This window comes from Lithobates pipiens, unplaced genomic scaffold (assembly GCF_037356315.1).
Source record: "Lithobates pipiens isolate NorthernLeopardFrog02 unplaced genomic scaffold, aLitPip1_a1.2 Scaffold_19, whole genome shotgun sequence".
Taxonomy (NCBI): domain Eukaryota; kingdom Metazoa; phylum Chordata; class Amphibia; order Anura; family Ranidae; genus Lithobates; species Lithobates pipiens.
The window spans coordinates 573,553,335-573,571,571 of NW_027507764.1; the positions used below are offsets into that span (position 1 = coordinate 573,553,335).

The 18,237-nt window shown below is 45.4% G+C and overlaps 1 protein-coding gene across 1 annotated transcript in view; it reads right to left on the reverse strand.

Moving 5' to 3' along the window:
* The window catches only part of FAM135B (family with sequence similarity 135 member B), a 181,747-nt gene extending 163,983 nt beyond the window's left edge, over nucleotides 1-17,764 (reverse strand). Inside the window, exons 1-2 of the mRNA XM_077493377.1 lie at nucleotides 17,662-17,764; nucleotides 2,559-2,638 (exon numbers count right to left, since the gene is read on the reverse strand). Coding sequence (XP_077349503.1) covers nucleotides 2,559-2,638; nucleotides 17,662-17,738 — 157 coding nt within the window. The 5' untranslated portion in view covers nucleotides 17,739-17,764. The remainder of the gene's footprint in view (nucleotides 1-2,558; nucleotides 2,639-17,661) is intronic.
* Nucleotides 17,765-18,237: the final 473 nt, after the last annotated feature.

Here is an 18,237-nt window from a genome sequence, read left to right on the forward strand (position 1 = left end):
GATTTGATTCTACGGTGCATCACAATTACTGCCCATGGTTTTCTTCAAAAAATTCAAGCAGTCAGAAAAACTGCGCAGACTTGATACAGGAGATGTTCAGAGACTGTGCGGACATGCTACAGGAAATGGTCAGAGTGTACAGACATGATACAGGAGATGGTCAGAGACTGGGTGGACATGATACAGGAGATGGTCAGAGAGTGTGCGGACACAATACAGGAGATAGTCAGAGAGTGTGCGGACATAAAACAGGAGATGGTCAGAGAGTGTGCGGACATGATACAGGAGATGGCCAGAGAGTGTGCAGACACAATACAAGAGATGGTCAGAGAGTGTGCGGACATGGTACAGGAGACGGTCAGAGAGTGTGCAGACATGATACAGGAGATGGTCAGAGAGTGTGCAGACATGATACAGGAGATGGTCAGAGAGTGTGCAGACATGATACAGGAAATGGTCAGAGAGTGTGCGGACATGCTACAAGAGAGGGTGAAAGACTGCAGACAGAGATGCAAAAAGATATCATACTTACCTCCTGACCATCCTGTATGATACAGGAGATGGTCAGAGAGTGTGCAGACATGATACAGGAAATGGTCAGAGAGTGTGCGGACATGCTACAAGAGAGGGTGAAAGATTTTACCCTCTCTTGTAGCATGTCCGCACACTCTCTGACCATTTCCTGTATCATGTCTGCACACTCTCTGACCATCTCCTGTATCATACAGGATGGTCAGGAGGTAAGTATGATATCTTTTTTTATTTTAAAGAAAAACTAATAATACCCTTTAGTGTTACTTTAACAAATCATGGATAAGTCTTTTGGCAGCAAATTGGAAAGAGAGCAGGTCAACATCACTGCAAAAAAAAAGCTCACAGGACATTAACTGTTCAGAGCTTTATGTTCTCATATATCATTTTTTTCTCACAAAGGGGTCTATTTATACATTTTTTTTCAACCATGTTTCAGACAAAAATGTGTGGTTCTTGGGTGATATTTTGTAAATTTTGTGTGAAACATTTTATAAATAGGCCCAAAGTGTTATGTTATCACCATCTCAAATAGCTCCTCTTCATTCTCTCCTCAGTCGCTGTTATAGGTTGACAACGCTCTGTCCCTCCCAATTGGGCTCCTGTCAGTCTGTCACATGTTAACCTGGTGGAGACTACAAGGATCCATGCCAGCACATATTGTGTAGGCTGATCTGCCATAGTCACTAGGAATGAGCCAAACGCGCTGGGTGGGCATGGTTTGCGGAGATGTTTGCCGAACAAACCACAAGTTCTGATCTCATTCTTAATCTGAACCCCATTGAAGTCAATAGAAGCTGAATCTTTAAAACAAAATCTGACCATTTTTAAAGCTAATAGACAAGTGATTGGCATACAAATGGCATGGGGGGGGGGGGGGGGGTAGACACTAAAAAGAGAATATGTACCAATGCAAAAAGAACAAAAAAATCGTTTTGCAGGGAACAGCAGTTTTATTCATGTTTGAAGTCAATCTTACATATAAAATAACCCAACTGCAAAAGGTAAGACTCCATGTCCAAGGGATTCCACCAAGGTCAAGGGATCAATTAAAAAATTAACATGCAGGTAGCTGGGCAACTAAGTCAATCTAAAGGATGGGAGGTTATACTTAAGGTAAGAAAAACTTAAATTGTTTAGTTTGGGTTGCTGTAGATATTTGACAAATCAACTTTTAATTTTAATGACTGTACAAAGGAACAAGGATATGAGTTGCATATGGGGGGAGGTTTTACCATCTACAGTATCTCACAAAAATGAGTACACCCTTCACATTTTTGTAAATATTTTATTCTATCTTTTCATGTGACAACACTGAATAAATGACACTTTGCTACAATGTAAAGTAGTGAGTGTACAGCTTGTATAACAGTGTCAATTTGCTGTCCCCACAAAATAACTCAACACACAGCCATTAATGTCTAAACCACTGGCAACAAAAGTGAGTACACCCCTAAGTGAAAATGTCCAAATTGGGCCCAAAGTGTAAATATTTTCTGTAGCCACCATTATTTTCCAGCACTGCTTTAACCCTCTTGGGTATGGAGTTCACCAGAGATTCACAAGTTGCCACTGGAGTCCTCTTCCACTCCTCCATGACGACATCACGGAGGTGGTGGATGTTATAGACCTTGAGCTCCTCCACCTTTCGTTGGAGTATGCCCCACAGATGCTCAATAGGGTTTAGGTCTAGAGATATGCTTGGCCAATCCATCACCTTTACCGTTAGCTTCTTTAGCAAGGCAGTGGTCATCTTGGAGGTGTGTTTGGGGTCATTATCATGTTGCAATACTGACCTGCGGCCCGGTCTCCGAAGGGAGGGGATCATGCTCTGCTTCAATATGTCACAGTAAATGTTGGCATTCATGGTTCCCTCACTGAACTGTAGCTCCCCAGTGTCGGCTCGGCAGCACTCATGCAGCCCCAGACCATGACACTCCCAATTTTTTTTTGTTTAAATGCAATGTGATTAAAATCAAACAAGATATAAACCTTGCAATTACTCTGCTAGTTTTCTTTCTCCTTACCTGTTTGTCTCATAAGCGTTGCCGTCAGTTTGTGTGGTGTCCTAGATGACACTTTTAACGAGGCCCTTACGTGATAGTACCTAAAAGAAGAAAAATTCAGTTGTTTTTTTTTTTTTTTTTTACATCAGAAGACATCTAGAATGGTCACACTAAAACCTAACTCTATCTAAAACGGTTTCATTTTATAAGGAGGACCTTGCGATAAAATACAACATCCTCTTTAGACATGTCCACTGACAAAAAATGTGTTCATTTTCATTTAATTTGTTTTTTCACTTTTCTCGGAAATTAAAAAATTTGGAAATTTGAAAATTCGGAAATTAGAATTTCTAATTTTGGAATTTGCGAATCTTCAAATTTTCAAATTTCGAATTTTTTCGAATTCCGAATTTTGCATTTTCAAATTCAGAATTTCAAACTTTCAAATCCCAAATGTCAAATTTTCAAATTCAGAATTTCAAATTTTCAAATTCAGAATTTTCAAATTTTTGGAATTCGAAAATTCAGAAATTCAAACATTTAAAATTTTGGAAATTCGAAAATCTGAAAAAAAGAAAGAAAATCAGTAAAATTTTAAATAGTAACTAACTAATAAATTATAGATATTGGAATTTCCTTTCAAATTTGGCTGTTTGTGAACGTAACAAATACAAATTTATCTACAGGTTACGAATTATCCAAAATAACGAATGTCACATCTAAACAAATGGAATGAAACAAATTAATAATAAATAATAATAATAAAAAGGTTTTATTATTATTATTATTGTTATTTATTATTATTAGATTGTTACCTTCCATTCGTTTAGATACGGCATTTGATATTTCAGATAATTCGTAACTTTGGATAAATTCGTACTTGTTACATTCACTAATGCCGCGTACACACGATCAGACTATCCGCCGGACTTAGTCTGGCAGACAATCCCCCAGGCTTTGTAGCGGAGGTCCGCCAGACTTTCTGAACAAGCGGACTTGCCCACACACGCCCACACATGACCAGACTTTTCCGGAGGACTAGGTCCGGCAGACAATCCGCCGGACTTTTGGCGGATGTTCACCAGACTTTTCAAATGAACGGACTTGCCCACACATGGAGTAAAGTCCGTTCATTTTGATCGTGACTCCATGTAGATGGGACTAGCGAAGAAAGTCAATGTCGCGGCCTCCATCGGCAAGATTGACACCTTGCTAGCACCATTGCCTGGTATGGATTTAAAGGGGAACCCTATGCCGAAAACATGGCGTGGGGGGTCCCCCCAAAGTCCATACCAGACCCTTATCCAAGCACGCAGCCCGGCCGGTCAGGAAAGGGGACGAGCGAGTGCCCCCCCGAAGCGAACCAGGCCACGTGCTCTCAACATGGGTAGGTGCTTTGGGGAATCGGGGCCCTGTGGCCCCCCACCCCAAAGCACCTTGTCCCCATGTTGATGAGGACAAGGGCCTCTTCCCGAAAACCCTGGCTGTTGGTTGATGGGGCCTGCGAGTGGGGGGGCTTATCAGAATCCGGGAGCCCCCTTTAATAAGGGGGCCCCCAGATCCCATCCCCCCACCCTTGTACTCCTACCCATTCACCTGGGGGAAAAGTGTCAATAAAAAAAACACAACACAGGTTTTTTAAAGTAATTTATTAGACAGCTCTGGGGGTCTTCTTCCGACTTCGGGGGTCTTCTCGTCAGACACCCCCACTATATTCTGCTCTTTTACCGCTCTTTTACTAGTGGAGGAGCCTGGCTTTCTCCTTCATCGCCGCCGCCTGGGGGTCCTTTTCCGACTTCGGGTGGTCTTTTTCCGACTTCTCCCACTCTTCGGTTCCTCTTCCAGCTCTTTTACTAGTGTTGGCCCAGCCTTCTCGTTCGATGCTGTCGATGCCGCCTTCTTCTTCTTCCTTCTTTCGATGTTGACACAACGCTCTCCCAGGCTGCAATGCCAGGGACGCGTTGCGCGGCGACTTATATAGGCATAGGGGGCGGTGTCACCGGTTGATGTCACATGGTGACCCCACCCCTTATGATGTCACAGTCAAGAAGACGCCGACGACTCTGGGCCGCGGGATAGTCGTGTGTATGCGGCATAAGACAAATTAGAAAATTTGGAATTCCAATACCTAAAATGTAGTATATATTATTAGTTAGTTATTATTTCAGATTTTCAGGTTTTCGAATTTTCGGATTTTCATTCTTTTGAATTTACAGATTTTCATTGTTATTTTCAAATTTCCAAATTTTTAAATTTTCCAAAATTTAGAATTTCTGAATTTCCAAATTTCTTCATTTAAAATTTTGGAATTTCCCAATTTCCAAAATTCCGAACTTCTGAACTTCCGAATTTCCGAATTCGAATTTTCCAATTTCTGAATTTCCAAAATTTTAAATTTCCAAAATTCCAAAATTTAGAATTTCCGAATTCTGAATTTCCGAGATTATAAATTTTCTGAATTAACGAATTTGTCAAAATTTGTTAAAAAACGAATTCAGAACTAAACTAATTACACATGTCTAACTGTCAGAGCCCCACTAGTGATGGACGAATTTGCGGCGGATCCCATTGACTTTAATGGCAGGCGAACCTTAAAAACCTCCAGATCATATTTTCAGCCACAAAATACCCCCTGGGGGGGGCTCTCTGGGGACCCTGATGGAGGGGGGCTCTCTGGGGACCCTGATGGAGGGGGGCTCTCTGGGGACCCTGACATATGGAGGGGGGCTCTCTGAGGACCCTGACATATGGAGGGGGGCTCTCTGAGGACCCTGACATATGGAGGGGGGCTCTCTGAGGACCCTGACATATGGAGGGTGCTCTCTGGGGACCCTGAAATATGGAGGGGGCTCTCTGAGGACCCTGATGTATGGGGGGCTCTCTGGGGACCCTGATGGAGGGGGTCTCTCTGGGGACCCTGCAGTATGGAGGGGGCTCTCTGGGGACCCTGATGGAGGGGGGCTCTCTGGGGACCCTGATGGAGGGGGGCAGTCTGGGGACCCTGATGGAGGGGGGCTCTCTGGGGACCCTGATTGAGGGGGGCTCTTTGGGGACCCTGATGGAGGGGGGCTGTCTGGGGACCCTGATGGAGGGGGGCTCTCTGGGGACCCTGATTGAGGGGGGCTCTTTGGGGACCCTGATGGAGGGGGGCTCTCTGGGGACCCTGACATATGGAGGGGGGCTCTCTGCGGACCCTGAAATATGGAGGGGGGCTCTCTGCGGACCCTGAAATATGGAGGGGGCTCTCTGAGGACCCTGATGTATGGGGGGCTCTCTGGGGACCCTGATGGAGGGGGTCTCTCTGGGGACCATATCACGGTGCTGGTGTCAGTGCTTTATGTCACGCTGCTGATGTCAGTGCTCTCTATCACGGTGCTGGTGTCAGATCACTCTATCACGGTGCAGGTGTCATTGCTGTATGTCACACTGCTGATGTTAGTGCTCTCTATCACGGTGCTGGTGTCAGTGCTGTATATCACGGTGCTGGTGTCAGTGCTTTATGTCACGCTGCTGATGTCAGTGCTCTTTATCACGGTGCTGGTGTCAGATCACTCTATCACGGTGCAGGTGTCATTGCTGTATGTCACGCTGCTGATGTCAGTGCTGTATATCACGGTGCTGGTGTCAGTGCTTTATGTCACACTGCTGATGTCAGTGCTCTCTATCACGGTGCTGGTGTCAGATCACTCTATCACGGTGCAGGTGTCAATGCTGTATGTCACGCTGCTGATGTCAGTGCTCTCTATCATGGTGCTGGTGTCAGTGCTCTATATCACAGTGCTGGTGTCAGTGTTTTATGTCACGCTGCTGATGTCAGTCCTCTCTATCACGGTGCTGGTGTCAGATCACTCTATCACGGTGCAGGTGTCATTGCTTTATGTCACGCTGCTGATGTCAGTGCTCTCTATCACGGTGCTGCTGTCAGTGCTGTATATCACGGTGCTGGTGTCAGTGCTTTATGTCACACTGCTGATGTCAGTGCTCTCTATCACGGTGCTGGTGTCAGATCACTCTATCACGGTGCAGGTGTTATTGCTGTATGTCACGCTGCTGATGTCAGTGCTCTCTATCACGGTGCTGGTGTCAGATCACTCTATCACGGTACAGGTGTCATTGCTTTATGTCACGCTGCTGATGTCAGTGCTCTCTATCACACAGCTGGTGTCAGATCACTCTATCACGGTGCAGGTGTCATTGCTGTATGTCACGTTGCTGATGTCAGTGCTGTATATCACGGTGCTGGTGTCAGTGCTGTATATCATGGTGCTGGTGTCATCGCTGTATGTCACGCTGCTGATGTCAGTGCTCTCTATCACAGTGATGCTGTCAGTGCTGTATATCACGGTGCTGGTGTCAGTGCTTTATGTCATGCTGCTGATGTCAGTGCTCTCTATCACGGTGCAGGTGTCATTGCTGTATGTAACGCTGCTGATGTCAGTGCTCTCTATCACGGTGCTGGTGTCAGATCACTCTATCACGGTACAGGTGTCATTGCTTTATGTCACGCTGCTGATGTCAGTGCTCTCTATCACGGTGCTGGTGTCAGATCACTCTATCACGGTACAGGTGTCATTGCTTTATGTCACGCTGCTGATGTCAGTGCTCTCTATCACACAGCTGGTGTCAGATCACTCTATCACGGTGCAGGTGTCATTGCTGTATGTCACGTTGCTGATGTCAGTGCTCTTTATCACGGTGCTGGTGTCAGATCACTCTATCACGGTGCAGGTGTCATTGCTGTATGTCACGCTGCTGATGTCAGTGCTGTATATCACGGTGCTGGTGTCAGTGCTTTATGTCACACTGCTGATGTCAGTGCTCTCTATCACGGTGCTGGTGTCAGATCACTCTATCACGGTGCAGGTGTCAATGCTGTATGTCACGCTGCTGATGTCAGTGCTCTCTATCATGGTGCTGGTGTCAGTGCTCTATATCACGGTGCTGGTGTCAGTGTTTTATGTCACGCTGCTGATGTCAGTCCTCTCTATCACGGTGCTGGTGTCAGATCACTCTATCACGGTGCAGGTGTCATTGCTTTATGTCACGCTGCTGATGTCAGTGCTCTCTATCACGGTGCTGCTGTCAGTGCTGTATATCACGGTGCTGGTGTCAGTGCTTTATGTCACACTGCTGATGTCAGTGCTCTCTATCACGGTGCTGGTGTCAGATCACTCTATCACGGTGCAGGTGTTATTGCTGTATGTCACGCTGCTGATGTCAGTGCTCTCTATCACGGTGCTGGTGTCAGATCACTCTATCACGGTACAGGTGTCATTGCTTTATGTCACGCTGCTGATGTCAGTGCTCTCTATCACACAGCTGGTGTCAGATCACTCTATCACGGTGCAGGTGTCATTGCTGTATGTCACGTTGCTGATGTCAGTGCTGTATATCACGGTGCTGGTGTCAGTGCTGTATATCACGGTGCTGGTGTCATCGCTGTATGTCACGCTGCTGATGTCAGTGCTCTCTATCACAGTGATGCTGTCAGTGCTGTATATCACGGTGCTGGTGTCAGTGCTTTATGTCATGCTGCTGATGTCAGTGCTCTCTATCACGGTGCAGGTGTCATTGCTGTATGTAACGCTGCTGATGTCAGTGCTCTCTATCACGGTGCTGGTGTCAGATCACTCTATCACGGTACAGGTGTCATTGCTTTATGTCACGCTGCTGATGTCAGTGCTCTCTATCACGGTGCTGGTGTCAGATCACTCTATCACGGTACAGGTGTCATTGCTTTATGTCACGCTGCTGATGTCAGTGCTCTCTATCACACAGCTGGTGTCAGATCACTCTATCACGGTGCAGGTGTCATTGCTGTATGTCACGTTGCTGATGTCAGTGCTGTATATCACGGTGCTGGTGTCAGTGCTTTATGTCACGCTGCTGATGTCAGTGCTCTCTATCACGGTGCTGGTGTCAGATCACTCTATCACGGTACAGGTGTCATTGCTTTATGTCACGCTGCTGATGTCAGTGCTCTCTATCACACAGCTGGTGTCAGATCACTCTATCACGGTGCAGGTGTCATTGCTGTATGTCACGTTGCTGATGTCAGTGCTGTATATCACGGTGCTGGTGTCAGTGCTTTATGTCACGCTGCTGATGTCAGTGCTCTCTATCACGGTGCTGGTATCAGATCACTCTATCACGGTGCAGGTGTCATTGCTGTATGTCACGCTGCTGATGTCAGTGCTCTCTATCACGGTGCTGGTGTCAGATCACTCTATCACGGTACAGGTGTCATTGCTTTATGTCACGCTGCTGATGTCAGTGCTCTCTATCACGGTGCTGGTGTCAGATCACTCTATCACCGTACAGGTGTCATTGCTTTATGTCACGCTGCTGATGTCAGTGCTCTCTATCACACAGCTGGTGTCAGATCACTCTATCACGGTGCAGGTGTCATTGCTGTATGTCACGTTGCTGATGTCAGTGCTGTATATCATGGTGCTGGTGTCAGTGCTTTATGTCACGCTGCTGATGTCAGTGCTCTCTATCACGGTGCTGGTGTCAGATCACTCTATCACGGTACAGGTGTCATTGCTTTATGTCACGCTGCTGATGTCAGTGCTCTCTATCACGGTGCTGGTGTCAGATCACTCTATCACGGTACAGGTGTCATTGCTTTATGTCACGCTGCTGATGTCAGTGCTCTCTATCACACAGCTGGTGTCAGATCACTCTATCACGGTGCAGGTGTCATTGCTGTATGTCACGTTGCTGATGTCAGTGCTGTATATCACGGTGCTGGTGTCAGTGCTTTATGTCACGCTGCTGATGTCAGTGCTCTCTATCACGGTGCTGGTGTCAGATCACTCTATCACGGTGCAGGTGTCATTGCTGTATGTCACGCTGCTGATGTCAGTGCTCTCTATCACGGTGCTGGTGTCAGATCACTCTATCACGGTACAGGTGTCATTGCTTTATGTCACGCTGCTGATGTCAGTGCTCTCTATCACGGTGCTGGTGTCAGATCACTCTATCACCGTACAGGTGTCATTGCTTTATGTCACGCTGCTGATGTCAGTGCTCTCTATCACACAGCTGGTGTCAGATCACTCTATCACGGTGCAGGTGTCATTGCTGTATGTCACGTTGCTGATGTCAGTGCTGTATATCATGGTGCTGGTGTCAGTGCTGTATATCACGGTGCTGGTGTCATCGCTGTATGTCACGCTGCTGATGTCAGTGCTCTCTATCATGGTGATGCTGTCAGTGCTGTATATCACGGTGATGGTGTCAGTGCTTTATGTCACGCTGCTGATGTCAGTGCTCTCTATCACGGTGCTGGTGTCAGATCACTCTATCACGGTGCAGGTGTCATTGCTGTATGTCACGCTGCTGATGTCAGTGCTGTATATCACGGTGCTGGTGTCATTGCTGTATGTCACGCTGCTGGTGATCATCTCCTGCACCCTCTTCTTTGCCTACCCTGGTCCCTGACCTTCCCTCTCCTCCATTGCCTTCATGCGCTCCACAGTCCTGAATTGTCACAATTTCACATATAAAAAAAGAATGCTTGTAGTTGTCGATCCCAGATTCACCTCATACATGTGTTATGTCATTGGCCATGTGGTGGGACTATGTTTGCACAGCTAGTAATTATTTTGTGGCTGCAAATTTGACCTGTAGGTTTGCAAAGTTCGCCTCCCATTGAAGTCAATGGGGCCTGCCGCGAACGTTACGGTTCGCGAACTATCGGCCGCGTTCGTGGTCCGCATTCGCGAAACGTCCCGTCGGAAGTTCGTCCATCACTAGACCTAATAGTAATAGCTAGTGATTAAACTGACTGTCCCTGCTCCACACAGAATCCTGTCCCTACACTGACAAAAGACAGCTGCAAAATCGGTCAGCAGTGCACTCAGCAATCACCAGCAAAGCAGTGCACCAGAACCCTATATACTGTACACCTATACCAGTCCTTCAAAGGACTTTTGTGGACCTAATAGTAATAGCTAGTGATTAAACTGACTGTCCCTGCTCCACACAGTGTCCTGTCCCTACACTGACAAAAGACAGAAGGTAAAATGGCCGCCAGATCAGTTCTATTTATAAGGTAGGGGGTATGTCCAATTGTCCATGTGCTGAAATGTCTCAATTGGCTGTCCTGTACTCCATGATGGATGTGTCATCATGGGTCAAAGCTCTTCACAATGTAAACCCATATGTCCGCTGCGCGAACAGCGCCAGAAGTCAGCCGGTTTGGCGAACGAGCAAAATTTGCCGCAAACCGACCACCGGGCGAACCGCAAGGCCATCTCTAAGCCCCACCTTAAAAATCACCTTGTGTTAGTAGTTTCAAAAAGTGCTTGTCAAGAACTTAGAACTTACCCCATCTTCCTCCCGTGATGCCTAAGCATCATGATGTCACATTTGTTACTGCAAGATCCTGGGGAATACAGAGCAGACAAAATTTCATGATAAGATGTCCTTGTAATGGACTGGAACATGTTTTTAGGAGATTTCACCTGCTCTGCATTCCCCCGGAAACTTCCAGGAAGGACGGAGATGTCACTGACAGCAATGCACAGAGCAGCCCAGATCCTCCTCTACTTCGGTCCCTCACTGGGGCACCTGGCCCCTTCAGAATCACAGGTTTTGGTGATCTGAATACTTTGAAGTGCAAAGGAGGGATTTGGGGTCTTTTAGACCCCTGATCCCTCCTTAAAGAGTACCTGTCACCACCTATTATGCCCCGTACATATATATATAGCAGTAGAGCAATGAACAGTGTTGGTAGAGCAGTGGACAATGTCAGTAGGGCAGATGTTTGTGTCAGTAGAGCAGGGCACGATATTTTTACAGTTTTATTATTTATTACAATATTTTTTCATTATATTGTTTTATTATTGTTTTTTACAATTTTTTTAGGAGCCTCATTGGGGGGAACTTTGGTGAGATATCAGTGGTCTAAACAGACCCCTGATGTCTCACTTTGAGACAGAGAAGGGGATTGAGGACAGAGATCCCCCAGTCCCTTTTTCTGCAGCCAAGCAGCAGGGGGAATTTGCCCATCACAGGGTGATTAGGGTGTGCCCAGGCACACCTGACACACCCTGTACGCACGCCTATGCCTGCTCCTGTTTAACAACTGTTTTCTTTTGTTTTAAAGTGGGAATGGATTAGAACCCCAATCAAGTATTTCATGTTAAGTAAACATACATGCAGTGCCCTGCTCCTGATGGGCAGACACTATTATTTTTTCAAATTTAGTTGTCTGAGGCTCTTGTTTGGCTTAGGCTGATTTTCCCTAAAAGTTCTGGCTTTTGTGCCAGTCCAGCTGAGTTGCACAGGTTCCCACTTGACCGTAGGTGTTGCTGTCACCACCGGTGGGTGTGGAAATGCAGCAGGCTGGATGTATTGAATACTACCTCTTGCTCAGAAATAACTCAGTGGGAGTGTCTTCCCTGCTGTGCATTCTGGGAGAGGGTATTTAAGGTACTGACGCCATTTTTGGTGGTTCTCTTTTGTAGGGTCCGCTATCCCGACCTCATGGCCCTCCTGGCCTGGGGTCTGTGCCGCATGGTTCTGTGGCTCGGGGCCGGCTGGCTCGAGGCTGTGCAACTGAGAGGGTAGGCCCACAAAAGTCTTGGGGCCTACTGATCCAGGGGTGGTCCTGTGCTATCTCACCTGCGGGGAGAAGCCAAGAAAACTGGAGGATCCAGGGGAGGACTTTTCTAGTAGAGGACCGAGCGCAAGGCTGGTGTCTCTGGAGGAGCCAGGAAACTCAGTTAGAGGACGCAACCCGGATCAACACCCATACAGTATCGCCGGGTCGGCTGAAAGAATCTGGTACTGTATGGTAGTTCTTCTAAACTCTCAAGATTTTTTAAAGTTTAATTGACAAGTCTGTGGCAGAGACTTTGTTGAGCATCGCATCGGCTGCTAGGTCAAGTGAGAGGGGCCTATCCGGTGGTTGCTGGATCCAGTCTGTGGAGCTGTTTGTCCTCTGGATCTGACCAATACCTCTAACCCGCAATTACTAGGTGCTTGAACTCCCCCATTATCCTTTGACCCTCTATTGATGGACTTTTGTGCTTATCCTAAATAAATGTTAAAAAAAGGACTGTGAAAAAAGTGTCTTTCAACATCATTTGGGCTACTTTCCAACGGGACCCCTGTGACGGAGAAGCGAGCAGGTGAGGTAACGGTAAACCCAAATAAAACCAGCAGCTCCTTCAGGGGTTAGTGCTACATACAAAAAAAAATAAAAATTTTTGTAAAAAGTTTTAGTTATAAAATTTTGCAAACAGGTAATTTTTCTCCTTCACTGATGGGCACTGATAGGCTGCAGTAATGGACACTGATAGGCGGCACTGATGGGCACTGATGAGGCGGCAATGATGAGCCTGCACCGATGGGTGGCACTGATTGGCGGCCAGGGCCGTTTTTAAGGCAGGGCAAAAGGGGCAGCTGCCCTGGGCCCTGTCATTGTTGTGGGCCCAAAGCACCTGGCTCATACTTGCCAACTATTCCAGTTTTATCCCTTGTCCCTTGAAGTTTTAGTCCCTTGCTGTGTCCTGATATCTCAGTGTGAAGTGCTGGTACTAATGCTACCCAGCTCTGCCCTATTGTGTACAGATGACTCACCTGCAGATCTTGTGTTTACATGTAAATAAATGGCATTGATATGTAAATAGCAGCAGCATTCATATGTAAATAGCTGCATATGGCAGTATAGATATGTAAATAAAGGCGGCATTCATATGTATATTGGGCCCCCTGCAGTGAGGAGATGATGTGTTGTAACCTCTAGCAACTAATCAGTGAGCAGTATTACTGTACAGTAATCTCTAGCAACCAATCAACAAGCAGAAATCATGTGCTGTAACATCTAGCAACTAATCAGTGAACCGTAATGTGTGGTGTAACCTCTAGCAACCAGTCAGTTATGTCGTGTACACATGGCCCGACTTTTCAACAGCAAAGGTCCGACGGAACGAATCCATCGGACAATTCGATCATGTGTGTGGGCTTCATAGGGCCTTTGCTGTTGAACAATCAGATGGACTTTAGATTTAGAACATGTTTCAAATCTTTCAGACGGACTCGAGTCCGGTCGAAAAATCAGTTCGTCTGTATGCTGGTCCGATGGACAAAAACCGACGCTAGGGCAGCTATTGGCTACTGGCTATGAACTTCCTTATTCTAGTCCGGTCATACGTCATCATGGTCGAATCCGTCTGACTTTGGTGCGATCGTGTGTGGCCAAGTCTGTTCATTCGGTAAGTCCATCGGAAGTCCAGCGAAAGTCCGTCGGGAAGACTGTCGGACCTAGTCTGCCAGAAAGTCTGGTCGTGTCTGGTCTATTGTACACCGATACACTGTAACCTCTGGCAACCAATCGCAATCGTTGCCTGATCTGATACAGTAAACTGATTTTAAGTATAGCTGCTATTTATTATATGTCTCAGACCAGGTGGAGAGTGAAATTGTATGGGGGGAGGGGGCCCAAAAAAATGTTTGCCCAGGGTCCAATCAATATTAAAGATGACCCTGTTGGTGGCACTGATAGGCAGCACTGATAAGTAACACTAATGATGAGACAGTGATGGGCACTGATTGGTAGCACTAATAGGCACTGATGGGCACAGATAAGGAGGCACTGGTGGGCACTGATAGGCAGCACTGATAAGTAACACTGATGATGAGGCAGTGATGGGCACTGATTGGTAGAACTGATGGGCACTAATAGATGGCACTGGTGAGCACTGATAACCAGCTTCTGTTTACTTCTGCGATCAGCTGGCATTGGGTGACAGCCAATCACGTGGTAATGGGCCCACTGTGACTGGCCCTTTACCTCAATCAGTGATCAGACAAGCCGAGCAATCACAAGGGGCATGCTGACAGCGAGAGAACAGAAGGATGTACATGGACTCCCTCCCGGCATTTTAAGCCCACGCTGTAGCCGTCTTTAAGCTATAGCCCTGGTGCCAATTAGTTAGATTACAAACTTGGGGAATGGTATTACCGGACATGGTGCTACTACAGGATATGTAGCCCACCACTGTAATCCTCAGTATCTTGTCCTGCACATAACTGTCAGCTCTTCCAATAGCTTGCACACTCGCTGACAATACGGCTGATGCCAACCCAGCCTTCTGGCTCTTGTAAGGCCTCGTGCGCACTGCAGCTGTCAAACGCCCATTTTACAGATGCTTGATGTTTTTTTTTATTCTACTCCTAAATGTCCCTCTGTGTTAGCCTATGTGTCCCTCTATGTCCCTCTATGGTAGCCTATGTGTCTCTCTTTGTTAGCATAGGTGTCCCGCTATGTTAGTATATGTGTCCCTCTATGATAGTCTATGTGTCCCTCTATGTTAGCATATGTGTCCCTCTATGGTAGCTTATGTGTCCCTCTATGTTAGCCTAGGTGTCCATGTGTGGGGTGCATTTAACACTTGAATGTTTATTACCCCACTGACGAAGTCGGATGTGACGCAACGCGTACGGGTTAGGAGCTATGCTTCAGACTACGTCACCCGATGCCATCCTTGTTTGGACGTTAACTGCATTGAGTTCCATCCGCTAGATTCTGAGACGTTTTTGATTGATTTTATAGAGTGCTTTAGATTCTTTTTTATTTATACATGTCTGGGGGCCAATTGGAAGATCGGCATTTCGCTTTACTGGCCATAGTTTATCCCAAACGGGGTCCATTAACTACGGTGAGCAAGCAGGCATCTCGGTGGGGGGATTGTCACATTTTTCCTGTGGTTCGGATCTCTGTTTCCACACGTAGAAGGACTATGCTGTTGCCATCTGGACTTTGTGGTTCTCCTCACTGGACTTCTTTGAACTTGGATTACTTAATTTTTAATTTTTTTATTATTTGGCTACTTTGCGCCGCACTTTTTTTTCTAGTTTTGATTTATTTTCAGGTTTTGTGATCGACCTCAAGTGTTCAGCTGGCATATAAATGTTTTTTTTTTTTTTTTATAATTATTGTGTATTTGCGCTGATTGCTCTTTTATTTCGGTGAGGAGGCATTGTACTGCCTCCTCACCACCGGCCTTAACCACTTGATCGTCGCACTTGAATGGGGTGCATTCTGCAAGCGGTTAGGGGTTACAGGGCACAGGAGGTATAATTTTGTGCCACGACTGCAGCATGTGTACCCCCCCCCCCAACCATTGTCTCTGCAGTGGGTTGTGGTTGGGCTGCAGCAAAAACATGGCTCAGTCATGGGTTTTTACTGCTCCCCCCCCCAACCTTACATGTGAACAAGCCCTATGGGTTGTTACTAACTTATGGTACAAACTCGCTAAGGTATGAACAAATAGTTTAAATGTGCCCTGACTGCAAATACTGGGGATCCACCCTGAACCCAAGGTTGAGGCAAACTCAAAATTAATTCCTAATCACTAAGACAGGAAATGTCCCCAAAAGAAGAGTAGACATGTACAATTAGTTTCGTTCCAAATTTGTTTTTTAACTCCTTCCCAGTTGTACTGCAGCGGGTTGGCTCCCCTGGGCGAACCGATGTAGCTGTACGTCGATTCGCCTTTTGACCACAAGGGGACATTGTAAACACAGTTTACTATGCTTCAGTTATGACTGAACACAGTGAGTGAGTGATAGACATGTGCACTGTCGAAAAATGTGTTTGTTTTCATTTTCATTTGATTCGTTTTTTTTCTTTCTTTTTCGGGTCAATCGATCGAAATATGTAAATTCGATAATTCGTAAATTCAAAAGTTGAAAAAAATTGTGAATTCAAAAAATTGTATATTCAACACTCTAAATTCAGAAGTTCAAAAATTCCTGAATTAGAAAATTCAAAAATCCAGAAGTTCGTAAATTCGAAAATAAGAAAATAAAATCTGAAAATTCAAAAGAACAAACAATCTGAAAATTTGAAATAATAATTAACGAACTAACTTATAATAACTAACTATTAATTTATAGGCATAAAAGATGTAGCTGGATAACCGCACTCCAAATTATTCAACTTTATTTCAAAAATGTAGTTAAAATCATAGCATCTAGGCTTGTATACAGATTAACTGCACAGACGCTGACATGTTTCACATGGACTCATCAGCTATGACCAGGGGCGGACTGACCATTGGGGCACTCGGGCACTGCATGTAAAAATCGGTGTTTTTTTGTCTGTGGGTATATACTGTGTGGTCCCATAATCTCCTATTGCCCGGGGGCCCCATAATCTTCTATTGCCCGGGGGCCCCATAATCTATTGCCAGGGGGCCCCATGAGTTGTCAGTCCGGCCCTGGCTATGACTAAGCACCGTGTTCGGTGTGAAACATGTCAGCGGCTGTGCAGTTAGTCTGTATACAAGCCTAGATGCTTTGATTTTAACTACATTTTTGAAATAAAGTTGAATCTTTTGGAGTGCGGTTATCCAGCTACATCTTTCTCTTGAATAATTCGGAGTGCGGCTATCCAGCTACATCTTTTCTACTTCAGTTCCTGTTGCAAACAGAGCCGGCACCCTGTGGGATTGTGGAGACAGCTGTTTTGGGAGAAGTCATTACCTTGGAGCAGTAATTCTTTGTATTAATTTATAGGTATTGGAATTGCCATCTGGCGTTATGCCGTCTGCTGCCCAATTGGGTCTCTATTGGTAAGTCATGCTGGATTTACTTTAATACTCCAATACACATGTGTTAATGACAGTATAGCCATACTCCCATGATATTGTAATTATGTAATAATATCTTTCATAGATACTTTGGTTGATGCCTCCTGAGGAAGCGGCATTGACAGCAAAACTGTTGAGGATTACGTCCACATCTACATCACTGTGTCTCTACTTATCTGTGGGGGCTCTTCAATTATCAATGTTAAATGTTATCATCATGTGGAATTTTTGCAACAACAATTTTATTGTCTTGTTGTAATTTGTGTAGATATATTTTTGCATATTTTTGTAATAAATACTAATTTTATTAAATTCTTATTGTATATTTGGGTACCGAGATAGTCCTAACTACCATTGGCGATTGAGGGCAATTTTTTGAGGTAGCCCTTGACCGAATCTCCCCTTTCTTCACTATATAATTATAGGATGATGGTACCTACCCCTACCTACTTGATTAAATTATTGAGGCAACATTTTTCAATCTACAGCACACAGATATTGAATGAATTACTCACCCTCTCTGGAATAAGTCCACATTATGGAATTTATGAAGCTCCACCAAGAACTCTAAGGTCGCTTGTACTTCAGACATGGTATTATCAGCTCATCACCTAGACAGGGAAAAAACAAACATAATGCACTCTTGTCTCTGATAATACACAAGACATTGTCAGGCGTACACAAATCTTGGCAGGTAAAAGCATTCGGTGATCTGATAACGTTGCCCGTGAGTCACAGCTACTGTGAAAAAAGGAAGAAATTACACCTAATGTGTTCTATCAACACCCTATGGGTATTTTTTTTTTGCATCCAGATCAAGCAGGGCTTTCATTGTGCTTCTGAGATTGCAGCCTTATGCCAATTATTCTCGACTGTGCAGCCTTTCTCCTTCAAACCTACAGCAGTCTGAGTGCAATACCTCCTGTAAGCTGGAGAAACGATGGAAACAAGGTGTAATTTCCCTTTGATGACAGCAACATGGTTAGTCATGCTGAAAAAAGACAATACAGTGGAACCTCAGATTGCGAGTAACGCAGTTAACGAGCGTTTTCGCAATACCAGCAATTTTTTTTTTTTTAAATCCTGACTCG